The following is a 17,435-nucleotide window of genomic DNA, read 5'->3' as shown; positions in this document are numbered from 1 at the left end:
TCAAATATCATTAGTCCTCGTTAAAATAAAAATTCAAGCAACAGAAAAAAAATCAAAATTTGATGTAACATCTCGAAACTTGATTAATATCTGGAAAAAATTGCTCAGATTATTGAATATTACCAAAAATTGTGAAAATTGAATGAAATTTTATCAAAGTTAAGTACATAAAAGTATTGAAAAATTGCTGCACCGAGACATTTTTTTTATTGAAAATAATCCAATATTAATTTTTAAAAAATCAGGAAAATTGATTAAAATTTTGAAAAATTACTCAGAAATTAGTTCAAATTATTAAGAAATTGCTACATCGAGACATTTTTTTTACTGAAAACTATCCAACATTAATTTTTAGAGAATCAGTAAAATTTTTAATAAAAATTGTAAAATTACTTACTCAGAAAATTAGTTCAAATGTAATGAAAATGGTTGAAAATGACTGAACGTAAAATGTGAAAAATATATATCACAAAAAATGCGAAAAATATTAAAAATAATTGAAAATGACCAAATGTGAAAATAAGAAAAATATCGAAATAAAATAATTAATGAAATTTCAGTAAAATTGAACGATTATAAAAATCTCAAGAAATGGAGCATTGCTAAAAAAAATTAGGAAAATAACACGAATTTAAAATTTACAAGAATTGATTTAGTAGGTATTGATTCATTATTATTAAAATCAAATTAAATTTTGTCAAAAAAATACCAATAAATGACGTTACATGTAAAAATTTGAGCAAAAAATTAAAAAAAAAAATTATTAAAATACAATCTTTGAAATTTTGACAAAGTCTCATAAAGTACGTATTTATAAATTGCCACTTTGGCCGCATCTTTTCATAAAAATTACTCAAAAATTGATTTAAAAAAAAAAAACGTTGAAAAGAATAAAATTTAAACGTTATAAAAACAGCAAAAAATGACCAAACGCAAAATTTGAGCAAAATGTCACAAAAAATGCCTGAAATTTCAGTGAAAATGAGAAAAAAATCAGCAGAAAGTGCTCAAAACATCAAGAACATAATATTAACAAATCGAGAAGAACTGAAAAATTATGAAATTTTTGAGAATTTGAGCAAAATAAGAAAAATTGTCAAAACTTACGAAAATTATCAAAATTGAATGAAATTTTGAACAAAAGTTGCTCGAAACATTGTGAAAATACCAACAAATAATGAAATGTTTCAATGATTTGAGCAGAATTTAACAAAATTTACCTAGATTACTAAATTACCAAAGACCGATCGATTATCATCAAAATCAAATGAAATTTCATCAAAAAGGGCTCAAAAATCAACGTTACATAGCAAAATTTGAACAAACACATTTAAAAAATGTCAATTTTATTACAAAAAATGCAGTTTCAAAATTACGAAAAATTTATCCAAATCGACCAAAATTGAATAAAATTTTACAAAATTCACGAAAAATATTCAAAAGAAATGGTACAATTGGAGTAAAAATTACTGGAAATTGCCAAAAAATTGATGAAATTTTAGTAAAATTGAGCAAAAGTTGGAAAAAACATCGTCCATAGACTCATTTAAAACAACACAAAATAATGAAAACCTAACCCCAAGAGTCAATTAGAGAAATTTTCGGGTAGGTGTGAATTTTTTTTTTCAAACTCTGTAGGGCCCAACTTCCTTTTATAATAAGCTACCAGGTAAAAGTTTATAATTACAGAAAATCTTATTCCAAACTAGTCGAGTGATCCATTCTGACGCTAGTCAAAATTATTCGAACCTTTTTATAATCAATAATTTTCAATTTTCGAATAATATTTAATTCGTATCCCTCACCTCAAAAATATGGTTTCTAAATGAAGCGTATAAAATGTCTTTAGGCTGTAAATGAGACATGTATCGAACTCCGGCTAAATTACATAAACAGCAGTTGTCTCCTTTGACGATGGTCGGTTTCGCCCTGCGAACAATAAAATCATTAGTCCTGGTCTCAATAAAATAGTTTTATTCTTCAATTTTTTTTTCTTCAAATTTTTAATCGGGTATTACCTGAAGCAAGAACAACACATGAGTCTGGGAAACAGTTTGAATATGCCGGTACAACAATGTCGATAAATAACGAATAACCATCCGTACGATGCCATCGAAAGTTTCATATAATGTTGAGCTTTTTTCATACACATCCACGATGGTTTATCCATCAGCAGTTCTTTGATATCTACGAGTAGGTAAATCAAAATTAAACATATAAGCACACATTTCTGTTATATACATACGAGAAAATACAATATTCATAAGTACGTAAGTATTTCTCAAACACCTTTGAAGGATTAAGTAGGTAATTTCAATTTACCTGAAGTGCATTTATAACGTTGTTCGGCGATTAATGCTAATCTTCGTTGTTCTCTACATTCTCTCTTCTGTTTTACTCTCAATAGAATACATCCAGCTATAAAATCAGTCGGTATGATATCAGTGCCTCGAAACAAGCTGCTAAATAAACCTGTAACAACAAAATACCGTATCGTTTCAAGACACTTCATCGCCAGACAAGACAACATACCGAGAATAGTATTTTTTTTTCATCAATCACATCGATGACACGTTTCGCTTTCGTAATAATATTCTTATATTCTACGTACAGCAAGCAAAAGATACCCAGTCTCACTGAACCGGGTACACACATGGAGAAAAAAACCAATCTCATTAGCGTTTCATAATAATATTATGAGTTGTACAATGTAGATATCGCTTGTGGAATGAAAAATGTCTCATTTCAAAGTGTCAAATTCGAAATTAAAAATATCTAAGCTTGTTTTCGCATGCAAGTGCTTTGATTTAAAGATACTCGTGAGGGGAGGGGAGGGGTCAACGATGACAGCTTAGAAAAATCTCATTAGCCTAAAATCCAAATCTATGTAGTACTCGTGATTGGCTGATTGCAAAACTTACCAGCAGCTTGTGCAAACGCTTCGTGGCTATGCTCGTCTCTCATAATCCAGCAAAAAAACCATCGAAATCTTCGTACCCAAACTCTGGTTACTTTCTTATGTCGCAGCGTATCGGCAGTCGAATCGGTTTGCTCGTCTAGTCTTTTTGATCCCAAAGGATCCATGAGTAAAACTAAACCAAATACTGTTAATGCGAATAAAGCCCAGTTGAATAATACGACGACTGAAAAAAAAAACAACAATACGATTAATATCGAGATTTTAATCAAGCAAAATATTGAAAGATGGAGAGTAGGTAGTTGATGATTTTAGCTTACTTTCTATTGCTGTTGAAGTGAATTCTTCGTCATCACATTGTATGTAATCGGTAAATGCCCACATTGTTCCTAAAACGTTCATCGCTATTTCTGGTCCGATTAGTAACATTCTGAAAATAATGATCAAAATTAATTCTACATAAGTAAATAAAATTGTACTTAATTATTCATTATAATTTTACATGCAGCATAGGAGATCTTCGAATCGATCCCATTTGAAAACAGAGACAAAATTCGTTAACAGACACCCTCCTCCCTCTTCCTCCTCCACAAAATTTGAATAAATCAGAATTTTTTTTTTATTCAGAATCAATTGATTTCTCCTCGAGCTTCTTTTCAAAAGACTGTAAGACCATAAATTCTGATTTAATTTACCTCGAAACCTTTTACTGTTTTGTCCCAGCATTCCCTGAGGTTGAGGCAAAAGAAGCTCTAAATTCTCGGGAGACTTTTCAGGAACTCGCTGAGCTCCTTTAGGTTGACGATTTTTCGAAGAGATGATTTCTTCTGATTTTTTCCAGGTTTTTAAGGCTAATTTTTCAAATTTCCTGATCCTTCAAAAATTATCTACACTCAAATAGAGGGGGAGGGGGGGTCAGATTTCGTAAAGGTCGCTAATCAGGGCGTCCACTAAAATCCAAGAAGCCAAATTCGTACCTTTTTCGTACTTTTAAAATGAAATTTCACTTCACATCGACTCATACTTATACGCATACCTCTTACCCCCCCCCCCCCCCCCCAAAAAAAAACGAATTTTCAGGGTGTCAACAGATTTTCAAAATTCCAAACATTTAGGATTTATGTACCCTTTTCTCTCCCCACAAATTTCCAAAAACCTCTTCTATTTTCATTTTCTTTTTGTTTAAAAATTCAACTGGATTTTCAATCAAACAAATTTCACACAATTCGAAAGATTATTTTCAAAAACATACCTATCATTTTTTATGTGAAAAGCTGATTTTTCAGTCTCAAAAACCTTGATATTTTGATCAACAGTTTTCTGAAAAATTCAATTCTGAAAAATAAAGGCGAAGTGAAGACAAAGTAAGTATAGGGTGCCCGTAGTACAGAAAGCTGAATTTCGTACTTTCAAAATAAGATTTCTTATCATGTTAGTTCTGCCTAAAATTCTCCCTCTCCCGCCCCTCCCAAAAAATCCAAAAATTCAAAGTATTTGAACCGAGATTTTTTTGAAATATTTTTCTTCATAAAGGTTTAAAGGTTCACGTACGATTTCAAGATTTACCCTATTCCCGCCACTTCCCCTCCCCTCCTTAAAGTGCTTATTAAAAATAGAGGCATAAAAATTTCAATTCTTTCGATCACTTCACAAAAAAAAAAAAAAACGAGAAAATTGTCAAAAAAATTTTATCAATTTGCCCCCCAATTCCAGTGAAATCTAAAAAAAAAATTGTGGAAGTCAGCAATTTTCAATGAATTGTGCATATTTTTCAAAACTTTAGCAACCAATTTTCTAATTTGAGAAAAAAGTCAGAAAATTTTCGTATTCTAAAGTTGATTATTAAAAACTTTGAAAAAAATGCACAATTCATCCAAAATCGCGAATTTTTCTTCAATTTACCGAACTTTTTTTTGACCATCAACATACAAAAAGATTCAATTTCGAAAAACAATAGTACTAGCAAAGAGAAGAGAGAGCAAAAGCGATCGAAAAGTTTCAAAATAATCTATTTTTGAAGAAAGAGTCGATTTTTGTAACCCAGGAATTTTTTTAATTTGAAAAATTCAATCTTGAAAAAAATGAAGAAAAAATGGCCTGGGCGAAGCGAGGGCAAAAACTTTTGATAATTCATTATTCCAGAAGTACAGAATAGAAGAAATGGAAAGAAAACTGAAAATGAAAACAGTTTTGATAATGACGTCTTAAAAGCAGGGCACTACTCATTTTTTCCAAAAAAAAAAAAGAAATAACTTGAGCAGCCAAAAAAAAAAAAAATTGAAAAAGTAACCGAAAAACGTGTGCAACTTATTTTAATGTAGAAAAAAAACACCAAAAAAATAAATCTTTTCAATTGAATTTACTCAATGTAAAAAACATCAATGATATTCGATCAGAACTTTGGCAATTTTAACAAAAACCAGAACGTTTTGAGAGGTTCGAAAAAAAAGTGAGACTATTTTCCGACCTCTTTTTCGCAAAAAAGCAGGACCTTTTGGCAATTTTTGGGAAAATAGTGAAGCTTTTTGAATTTTTTTTTTTCAACCGAAAAATTTCCAGAAAAAACGAACAAAAATTTGGAAAAATGATGACACTTTTCGCTATTTTTGGCTGAACGCAATTTTAGAAAAAGGTAAGGCTTTTCAGTAATTTTTGGCAAAATTGCAAAACTTTCCTATACTCATCGTAATTAGCAGAAAAGTGAGGCTTGTCAATTCACGAAAAAAAAATAAAAAATTTTCGTACCCAACTTTAGGTAAGTAAAGAAATACAATTTTTTAGAAATTCTGAAAAAAAGCGAGAATTTTTTCAATTTTTTGGATTTTGGACATGATAAGAGACCTTTGGCAATTTCAAAAATAGTTTCTTAATTGAAGAAAAGTTTCGCTTTTACGACAGAAAAAATATGAAAAAGTGTTATTTATTTATTTATTTATTCTGAGAATTAAGGAAATTTTTCGCCAAAAAATACAATTTTTAACGATTTTTGGCAAGAACGAGGCATTTTGGCAATTTTGACAAACTACGAGACTTTTTTGCAATTTTTGGCAGAAAACAAGACTTGAAAATAATTTTAATTTTTTCTTTTACGATTTTTTCAATAAACCCCCCTCCCTTCCTCCCTCCCTCCTTCTACTCAAATTTCCGATTGCTACGCTAATTACATCATCATAAACGACTCTCAAAACGCCAAGAAAATTGAGATATGAATCAAGTTTTTGTCATTTTTCAAGCGTTTTTCAAATAAAAAAATTGGCATAAAAAATAAAACTAGGTAAGTACGTACTTCATTTAATGCAGGCCCAAGGAAAATATAATTTGGCCCCATTTCTAGAACGGTTTTTTGAGAGAGGAAGGGGAGGGGGTTCGACTGAAAATCTGTCGACTGCTAAGAGGGGAAAAATACCAATTTTGCCAATTGATGTCGCGTCGTATTGATATGATTTATAAAAATTTTATTATTCTGCTTTGGATTTTCGAAGGCCCAAATGTGCATTTTTATTTTAAAACAAGAAACAAATTGGCTTGAGGGAAGCAACGACCGAAGAAAGTTTTTGAAAATTTGATTTCGAAAGGCATAAAAACGACGTTTTTTTAAGAAGTTGGTTTTGAAAAAAAAGAAGAGTTTATTTTTTGGCTTTTAAAATTTTTAAAATTGAAAGATTTTTTTTAGGATGTCAATTTTGAAAAAGAAAATAGAACAGGTCAAAGTGAGGGCGAAAGCTTTTGCAGGGTATCTAACGGATTTTTTTTGAAAAAATCACTACTTTTTCACTACTTTTTTCAACCAAATTTTCAGAATGCCATCCACTCGACCACCCCCCTCCCCTTCCCACACACAAAAAAATTAACAAAGTCAACTTTTTCACATGGAAATTTGAAAAAAAAATTGAAACTGGAAGAAAATTTGTAATTTCAATTAAAATTATATAAATAAACGAGTTTATTATACATTCCTTATAGGACAAGGTGTCAAACAAAATTTTAAAATACATAAAAAACCAGGACTTTAGCAGGACATTTTTTAAACATTGAAGATTTTATTAAAAAAAGGAGCCGGGGGGAGGCAACATTTTACATTAGAATTTTTCGCTTATAGTTTTCAATGTCTTCAACATCCCAAGATTTTATTCAAGCAAGCGGATGTCGAAAATATAATTTTATCATTTCAATTTTTGATTTTTTTTCACGTTAAAGGTTCTTGCTCATGTAATGAAATTGGGCGAATAAAAAACTTTTTTTCAACACGTAATCGTTGACATGGCGGCTGACAGTCGCCATGTCAACGATTCCGGAATGTAAGTTTAAGTCAACGTTTAAGTGTTAACAAACCAAATTTTTAATTTCGAGAGGGAGATACATACCTATATGTGAAAATTTGAAAAAACGACGATTTTTAGTGTGATGAATTGGTTAATTATAAGAAGTTTATTCCTTTGCTTCAAAATTTTGAAATTGAAATGATCTCTTTGTTGAAAAATTCAGAGCCCGAGCGAAGCGAGGGCAGAATCTGTCAGAAATTCATGTTTCAAGAAGTGAAAAAAAAAATTTCTTCATGCAGAGAGGAGTTTATTTTTACAATTCAAACTTTGAACATTTCTTGGATTTGAACAATAGTTTTTCACGGGAAAAAAGAGTAAACAGCCCGAGCGAATCGAGGGCAAAAGCTCTCAAAAAAGTGTAATTCAAGCTCTAAAAAAGTCGACAAATGAGCTCTTTTCTACGGAGTAAAGATCGAGAAAAAGGAAAGAATTTGAACTTTTTCATTTTTTCACTACCTTTTTAACAAAATTCACTACTTTTTCACTACTTTCACTACTTGCACTATCTGTTAGATACCCTTTTTTGAAAATTTGTACTTCGAGAGACATAAAAACGATATTTTTATGCAAAAAGTTCATTTTTTCACTTAAAACTGTAAAAGTTGAATAATATTTTTTTTAGAAATTTCGATTTAAAAAAAAAAAGAAAACAAGCCCCAGCGAAGCGAGGACAAAAGCTTTCGAAAATTTGTGTTTTGAGAAATAGAAAAACAGGGGTTTCTTTCATCACATGCCCTTTTTTTCCGGACCCTCCATAGAGCGCGAGTGCGGGGTGAACTGCCCCCTTTGTCCCCCTCTCGACAGCCCTATCCACAAAATTATGCAGCTCCACCGAATTTTTTCACGAGTCCAAAATTTTTCTATTGGTACCCACAAATTCTATCAAAAGTACCATCCTAGGGCTCACTGAATTTCATTTCTAGGGTTCATATAATCACTCAAAACAACGCATCAACAATCAACGAAAATAAAAAAAAACACAACCCAAGAAAATATCAAACTCTAACCAACTCCTATACCGTCTAGTGTCTACAAAATAAACTTGAACTTGCTTTTAAACCGAATAATGAGTTTACAAGGTCGACCAAATGAACCCCTAGCTGAGTTGATTTCGTGAATCGACTATCGAGAAATAATACACTGCATTCATTACAGGTAAGTACCACTTATGCGGTTACCATTGAAAAAAATTCCATTAAACGACTTACGAGTAAAACTTCTACATACAGTATACTCGTACCAAGAAAAAAAAAAAAAATGACGCGAACAAAATATTCAACAATGACAACAAGCAATATAAACGACAACAAAGTAGATAGAGGTACCTCATACGCTACACATGACACCACATCGTATCAGATTCCATTACGAAATCCCAAAGTAATGAAAAATAATTACGAAGACAGATCTCGATTCTCATTATCCAACTAATTATACTCGGTTGATTACGTATTCATCAAAAATTACCTATCATTTTTTGAACTTTCGATCAATAGATGGATGGATCGATCAATCGATCGAATACCAAAAATAGATAGAATTTGTTGCGAAATAAAAATAAAGCGTGTGACTGCGATGAATGTGCTGAGATGCAAGGCGCGATAACCACCCACCAAAACGGTGACCATCATCAACGTTGCTAAACACCTTGATGATCGCAGCAGGCAGGGAAGATCTCATAAAAGTACAGGTACCAGGTAATACGTAGGTAGGTATTTTTGCTTACTTGATTATAAGCAACGGTCCGACTAATCTTCGAGCCTCTGTGTCCCATATGGCGCCTTGGGCACTTCGATTTACCAATAGCACCAGTACAAAGATCACCAGCGATAATACTGCTAACATTCCGATCAAGTACGCTCGTACAAGAATGCCACCGGAGACACAGTTGAAAGTCCATGAGTAGTAACGGCTGCACACAACGCTGATTAGAATTAACCTGAAAATATGCAAATGATATTGAAATTCGCTCCGCAGATGTGTATAATAAAATATACTAAATACTTAACTAAGTATATGGTAAGTATGGCTAAGTACAATGTTTCATATTTAATTGATAGGTATATGCCAATGAATACTGATAGCATTTAGGTTTGACGTTAGTTTATAAGCCAACACTTCACAACACTTTAAAATCACTACGGGGAATATTCTTGTGGTTAATTCTGGACTTCTGACGTCAATGCGCAGTTCTGAAGAACTGTAAAATTCACAGTTCAAAACATTAAAAAAAGTAGGACCGGGAATCAAGTTTATTACACCTCCATAGCCAACATCTACAGCTACTCGTACATGAGCTTCCAGATCAAGAAATCAATCTCGAGAAAAATATCGAAAAATTTCCATAAAATCTGGAAAAATTAAAGAATGGGGGGGGGGCTGAAATTTGACAGAAACAGAGAAGCCTTTAAGCAATTAAGTTTTAAAAAAAAACCAGAACTTTTGTTTGGGCAACTTGTAAACAAAAAGAAGACCTTTTATACAACCAAGGAAAAAATCAGTGCTTTTTGGACATTTGGCAAAAAAGCACATATTTCTAATCAGTTATGGAAAAAATTACGATCATTTGACTATTTTATCAAGAAACCACATCCTGAGAATTTTGTCGAAGAAACATTACTTACAATTTTTCGACAACTCGCCAAAAATTGACACTGTCTGATAATTTTGATAAGAAGTGTGAGAATTTTTTGACAATTTTAGCAAAAACAGGATTCTTTTGAGCAATCGTAACAAGAACAGGACTGTTTGATAATTTTGGAAAAAAATTGGCTCCTTTTAACGATTTTACCAGAACCTTAATTTCAACAATTTTGACAAAAATTGTCAATTTTTAACAACTACGCCAAAAATGGACAAGTTTTGACTATTTTGCCAAAAACTGATGTTTTTTGACAACTTTTCCAAAAAATTGATGCTTTTTAACGACTTTTTTGAAAATATCGACACTTTTTGGCAACTTTTCCAAAAATTGGCACTTTTTGACAATCTATCCAAAAATTGCACTTTTTGACTAGGTATTTTGCCAAAAATTGACACTTTATGATACAACTTTTCCAAAAATTGACACTTTTTGCACAACTTTTCCAAAAATTTGCACTTTTTGACAATCTTTCCAAAAATTGCACTTTTTGACAATCTTTCCAAAAATTGTACCTTTTGACAATCTTTCCAAAAATTGCACTTTTCGACTACTTTGCCAAAAATTGAACACTTTATGACACAACTTTTCCAAAAATTGACACTTTTTGACAATCTTTCCAAAAATTGCACTTTTTGACAATCTTTCCAAAAATTGTACTTTTTGACAATCTTTCCAAAAATTGTACTTTTTGACAATCTTTCCAAAAATTGCACTTTTCGACTACTTTGCCAAAAATTGAACACTTTATGACACAACTTTTCCAAAAATTGACACTTTTTGACTATTTTTCAAAAAAGTAACGCTTTTTGGTTTTGGCAAATTTTCCAAACGATGACACTTTTTGGCAACTTTTTCTAAAATTGACACTCTCTGATAATTTTGATAGGAACTGCGGGAATTTTTTGGACTATTTTAGCAAAAACAGGATTCATTTGAGCAATCTGAACGAGCACAAGACCGTTTGACAATGTTTGAAAAAATTGGCCCTGTTTTACACAATTTTACCAGAAACTTTTCAACAATGTTGACATAAATGGTCACTTTGACACCTTTTTGACAACTTTTCTAAAAATTGACACTTTTAGACAGTCTTTTCAAAAATTGACACTTTTTCACTATTTTGCCAAAAATTGACACTTCTTGAAATTTTTCTTCAAAAATGAACACTTTGTGACACAATTTTTCCAAAAATTGACACTTTGTGACACAACTTTTCCAAAAATTGAGACTTTTTGACACAACTTTTCCTTTATCAAAAACCAACACTTTTTGATAATGATAACTTTTCCAATAATTGACACTTTTAGACTATTTTGCCAAAAATTACACTTCTTGACTATTTTGCTAAAAACTGACACTTTTTGACTATTTTGCCAAAAATCAATTTTTCCTTTCCCAAAAACCAACACTTTTTGACAACTTTTCCAATAGTTGACATTTTTTTAGTTGTATTTTGTCAAAAATTGCCCTTTTTGATCATCTTATTGCCAAAAATTGACGCTTCTTGAATTTTTTTTTCAATTTTGAAGAATTTCATTTTTTGACAACTTTTTTAAAAGTTGACATTTTTCAACTTTTTTTCCAAAGTTTGGCGTTTTTTGAAATTTTCTTTCAAAAATTGACACTTTTTGACACAATTTTACCAAAAATTGATACCTTTTGACAATTTTTTCAATAATTGGCATGTTTTGACACTTTTTTCAAAAACTAACACTTTTTCACAACTTTTTTAAGAATTTCACTTTTTGACAACTTGTCTAAAAGTTGACACTTTTTAACTGTTTTGCCAAAAATTGACGCTTTTTGAAATTTTCTTTCAAAAATTGACACTTTTTGACAATATTTTCAATGTTTGGCATCTTTTGACACTTTTTTCAGAAATTGACACTTTTAACAACTTGTTTACGAATTGATACTTTTTGATTGGGTCAAATTTGGCAAAATAAAAACCAGAACTTTACTAGCAAATTTAGCATAAAATAGGACTTTTGTTTGGCAATTTTGGAACAGAAAAAGGCCTCTTAAACTGCCCAGAATATTTCAAAAATTGGTATTTCAATAATTTTCCATCGCTTCAGCATCTCTCAGACTTTACTGATCCAACGAAGTGAACCTCAGAGAATAATTTTGACGTCACGAAGCGGTCCATTTGAGCGGATTTGATTTATGCACGCCGATTTGCAAAGACTCGCCTGTTTGACTATGTTTTTTGGTCAAAAAATTCGAAATGAATGATTAGGGACACGATGAGTTGGAAGAGAGGGAGAGGAGTTGATTTGTCCCAAGTAGAAAAAAATTGTACAGTACTCAAAAATTTTGGAAAAATTTAAGGCATTGAATCCCCCTTTCGTAATCCTTTCGAAGTCTTTCCGGCTCAAATGGAGGTTTTTGTTTCAGTTCATAAAATCACGCTCTCTCTCTTCTTTCTCACTCTATTTTTTTTTCAAAAATTCCAGAAATCTGAAAAGAAAGCCACATTTCTACGATTTAAGTTTTATGGTCACCCTATAAGGTATTCTCTGTTCTTTTTTTTTAATTCGATAATTTGCTAAACAAGCACAGGCAAATTACATAGAATCATTTTAAAGAATTATGAAAAAATCAGGAAAATTGCTCGAAATAAACTCGATGGGCGTTCAAACAATAATTTGAACAATTTTTCAAACATTTTAACAACTTTCCAACAATTTAAAATAAGCTAAAGCAAATATCAAATTATCATAGGGAAGAAATAAATTCCAGTGAAGCCGCCTCTTTACTCAAGAAAGTAGCTCAAATTACAGTATACTTATCACGCATTAAGCAGACATACCAGTCACCTAGTAAACAACGATTATTTATGTACAATCAACGAGAGAACTAAACTTTTTAGGAAACGCTTCGTGTTTAAAATTAGAAGTTGTCTTTTATGAATATAGAAAAATTCACAACTTTGTTGATTTTTTCTAAATAATGAAAATATACTTCTGACCTCGAAACATGTTCGTGGACTTCTTTCTTCCATTACCTAATAATAGTAACTTCATTTTGATCATTTTGCAAAGTCCAGTTTACTCGACGAGAGTGATGTTTTTTTCAAGATCTTTATTCAGTAGGTAATGTGACAAATTTTTAAAAAAATGTGAAATGAAAAGTTTGCGACAAGAACTGATGAAAATTGCAAGACAGATTCGAGGATCAGAGAACATATTCGGTTACAAGAGTACGATGGCGAATCAACTCTATCTTTTATACTGCTTCAGTGGGAAAATATATTTCACCAATAAGATAGCCAAACCGGTAAAATACCTTTGGTATGGTGTAATTTCACAGCAAATTCTATTGATGTGGACGATTATTTTGATGAATTTTACGTACACGTACAATGAAAAAAATGATATTGTAACCATGCTGAACGTGGCAAATTCCTTCCTCTGCATTCATATGACATCAGTTGGATTTCCTTTGCTATCGTACGTGTACAAAGATCGCATCGAATCGATGATCGAAGACGTAGACAGCATTTTAGCCAGCACAGGACGAGGCATTTTCAAACAACACCAACTTCTCGCTAACGCGAAAGAAAACTTCTGGTCTTATTTGCGTCCAACTTTCGCATGTTTGATGACTTATTTATTAGTTTGCGTTTTCGACGCGGTATTCTTTTTCGAAGAAGATAAAGTGAAAAATTATCTGTACTATGCGCATCCTGTTCTTTTGGTCGAAGAGTATGGCAACATTGAATTGTATATCATCATCAATAGCATTTTATCCATAAATTTTGCATTCATGGTGAGCCAGGCATGGTTAGTTATGGCTATGATATCACATTGGGGCACTGTGTGGCATAACGAGCTCGTTTCTATACGTGATGATTTCAAAGACATAACCGCTATGTACGATTTGAACGGACCTTCGTCATTTATTAATGAGGACGAGAAATATCCAGAAGCTGGGAATGAAGTCTTTGAACATCTTTTAGGACACAGCGTCAAACGATTTCAAAAAACCAATCGGTAATTTTTGGATAAATAATGTAGAAGATACTTTTCATTTGCAATTTTTCACTAATTTTATCGACTGTCCAGTTTGATCAACCATCTGAGAGGATTCATCGATGTCTGTGGTACAGTCGTGATGACTGCAGCTTTCTTTTACGGTATATTCGATCTTTACATCTGTTCTTCGGTGAGTTATTCAAGTTATAATGCAGCATATGACAATAGGAATAATTGTCCTCCACCCCACCGATCCTCTGGGACAACATTTTTCATGAAAGAAAACATCCTATAAGAAACATTTCAAAGCAAACTTGTTAAAAAAAGAATTGGCCTTACTAACAAAATGGCGACCACTTTGATTGACAGATCGACCGAAGACGTAGATTTTGCTTTCCCACATAGGACTCCTATGAAATTTTTAGAATTGGACAAAGCTAGATCAGAATATCATGCAAAAATTCATCACCAATCAAAATTGTTTAAAAATACAATGAGCCAAAAAATGAGGAAAAAAATCAAAATTTCACCAAATTCACCTGGAAAGCTGAAAGTTGAGATATACCATATTTTCGACCTGCCAAAACGATTGGAAACGCTTTCCAACCATTTTGAGCAGTTCCAGAGTTTCCAGAAAATTTATAAAACTTGAAATGTTCACAAAATGTTATTGAATTATTGAATTTGGAAATCCGAAATTTACGCTCCATTCCAACCTAAACACGAAGTCGACTCCTGGTGGGTTCAAGTCATTTTGGAACCTCCAGCGACTTTTTGGAAATTGCTGGAGTCTCCAGCAGATTTTTCAATGATCGAAATTTCAATAAAAATTTACCACTGAACAGGGTTGGAAACCTGAAATTTACTCAACATTTCAATTTGAACACACTGGAGGTTCCAGTAGTTACCAAAAAGTCGCTGGAGGCTCCGAAACGATTTGAAATCCGTCTACAGTCGACAGCAAAGAGGATTGAAATTAGACTAGAGAATAAATTTCGGCTATTCTACTGCATTTTGATGACATTTTTCGGAAATTTCAAGTTTCAAAAATCTGCTGGAGGCTCCAGTAGTTTCCAAAAGGTCGCTGGAGGCTCCCAAACGATTGGAAATCCGCCTGCAGTCGACTTCATAGAGAATTGAAATAAGTTTATAGGATGAATTTGTCCTTCCAACTCAACTTTCAACCTTCAAAAATGTACTGGAGGCTCCAGTAGTTTCCAAAAAGTTGCTGGAGGCTCCAAAACGATTTGAAATCCGCCTGCAGCCGACTTCACAGAGGATTGAAATTTGTTTATAGAATGAATTTTGTCTTTCCAACTCCCTTTTCAACCTTCAAAAATGTACTGGAGGTTCCAGTAGTTTACAAAAAGTCACTGGAGGCTCCAAAACGATTTGAAATCCGTCTGCACTCGACTTCATAGAAGATTGAAATTGGTTTACAGGATGAATTTGTCCTTCCAACTCCACTTTCAACCTTCAAAAATGTACTGGAGGCTCCAGTAGTTTCCAAAAAGTTGCTGGAGGCTCCAAAACGATTTGAAATCCGCCTGCAGCCGACTTCACAGAGGATTGAAATTTGTTTATAGAATGAATTTTGTCTTTCCAACTCCCTTTTCAACCTACAAAAATGTACTGGAGGTTCCAGTAGTTTACAAAAAGTCACTGGAGGCTCCAAAACGATTTGAAATCCGTCTGCACATTGAAATTGGTTTACAGGATGATCCTTCCAACTCCACTTTCAACCTTCAAAAATGTACTGGAGGCTCCAGCAGTTTCCAAAAAGTTGCTGGAGGCTCCAAAACGATTTGAAATCCGCCTGCAGCCGACTTCACAGAGGATTGAAATTTGTTTATAGAATGAATTTTGTCTTTCCAACTCAACTTTCAACCTTCAAAAATGTACTGGAGGCTCCAGTATTTTCCAAAAAGTTGCTGGAGGCCCCAAAACGATTTGAAATCCGTCTGCACTCAACTTCATAGAAGATTGAAATTGGTTTACAGGATGAATTTGGTCCTTCCAACTCCACTTTCAACCTTCAAAAATGTACTGGAGGCCCCAGTAGTTTCCAAAAAGTTGCTGGAGGCCCCAAAACGATTTGAAATCCGCCTGCAGCCGAATTCACAGAGGATTGAAATTTGTTTATAGAATGAATTTTGTCTTTCCAACTCCCTTTTCAACCTTCAAAAATGTACTGGAGGTTCCAGTAGTTTACAAAAAGTCACTGGAGGCTCCAAAACGATTTGAAATCCGCCTGCAGTCAACTTCATATGAGCATTGAAATTGGACTACAAAATGAATTTCGGCTTTTCAATTGCATTCGATGAAACTTTGAGGAAAATTCGAAGTTCCTACATTTGCTGGAGGCTCCAGAACTACTCAAAACGGGTTGAAACCGTTTCCAATCTTTTTGTCAGGTCAAAAATGACGTATATCTCAAATTTTAGCTTTCTAGGTCAATTTGGTAAAATTTTGATTTTTTTTCTCATTTTTGGTCTAAATTTGTTTTTTAAAAATTCCCCAAAAATCGAAAAATACACTTCAGCGCTTGAAATTTTGGCTGGTGATAAATTTTTGCATGTTCTTTCGATCCAGGTTTGTCCAGTTCAAAAAATTTCATGCGAGTTCTATGCTGGAAATCAAAATCTACAATTTTGGCAGACCTGCCAACATTTCAAGTAAAGCCAATTTATTTTTGGCAAGTTTGCTTTAAATGTTCCTTAGGATATCCCAATTGTCCCTTTCAAGGGGGAGGGGACGTGCGAATATTCCTATTGCCATATTATGCCGGCTTAGTAATGGTCCGTTGATGGAACTCTTCAGAAAATATTTGTCTGATTGTTGTGTATAATTTTAGAGGAATTTGTCCCTGGTGCTGAACGTGAAATATGTAACGGGTTATCTGGTCACTGGTACATCGGTATTTCAATTTTACAGGATTGGACAAAATTTGGACACCTCGGTAATGAATGACTAATGACTGAGTATTTAGTTGAAACTTGAAAGTAGGTAGGTGTACTTGATTTCATTGCAAGCTAATAAACAAAATGATATTTTGAATCAGGTACTCGAGATATCAATGGCAATCTACTCCACTCCATGGTATCGTCTGTTGAAAATACGAACCAATGTTTGCATATTCTTGAGTTACACACAATCGGTGAAAAGTTTCGCAATTTTCAAAATATACGGACTGCTGCTGAGTAATTTTTCGCGATACGTGCACACGCTGTTATCGTATACGAATATTTTGCGCAGACTCGCCAACAAATGAATTTCATCATTAGGCTGACTAGCAAATTTTTTAGCGTTGGTAAATTACTCATTTGCCTATACCTGTAGTGTAGAGTGTAGATATCGACGTTTGTTTTTCAACGTCCATAAAATAGAAACCTTATTCATTTATTTATTTTTTTATTATTATTTTTTTTTAGAGATTTGGCTATAAACAAATCGACAAATCTTCACGTTAAATACAGTTTTTCTCAATTTTCTAATGTTTTTTGCCGAATTTGACAAAACTTCAAAACTTTGACTTCTTCTTATCAAAAAACCACATCCTGAGAATTTTGTCGAAG

General features: G+C 32.7%; 1 protein-coding gene across 1 annotated transcript in view; it reads right to left on the bottom strand.

The window, feature by feature from the left end:
* Window positions 1–17,435, bottom strand: part of inaE (inactivation no afterpotential E) — a 79,343-nt gene that overhangs the window by 9,504 nt on the left and 52,404 nt on the right. Inside the window, exons 3-8 of the mRNA XM_065347483.1 lie at window positions 8,966–9,178; window positions 3,238–3,347; window positions 2,922–3,143; window positions 2,323–2,472; window positions 2,019–2,187; window positions 1,806–1,929 (exon numbers count right to left, since the gene is read on the bottom strand). Coding sequence (XP_065203555.1) covers window positions 1,806–1,929; window positions 2,019–2,187; window positions 2,323–2,472; window positions 2,922–3,143; window positions 3,238–3,347; window positions 8,966–9,178 — 988 coding nt within the window. The remainder of the gene's footprint in view (window positions 1–1,805; window positions 1,930–2,018; window positions 2,188–2,322; window positions 2,473–2,921; window positions 3,144–3,237; window positions 3,348–8,965; window positions 9,179–17,435) is intronic.

This window comes from Planococcus citri, chromosome 2 (assembly GCF_950023065.1).
Source record: "Planococcus citri chromosome 2, ihPlaCitr1.1, whole genome shotgun sequence".
In the NCBI taxonomy this organism is placed as follows: Eukaryota; Metazoa; Arthropoda; class Insecta; order Hemiptera; family Pseudococcidae; genus Planococcus; species Planococcus citri.
This window is presented reverse-complemented; position numbering and strand designations above follow the sequence as displayed.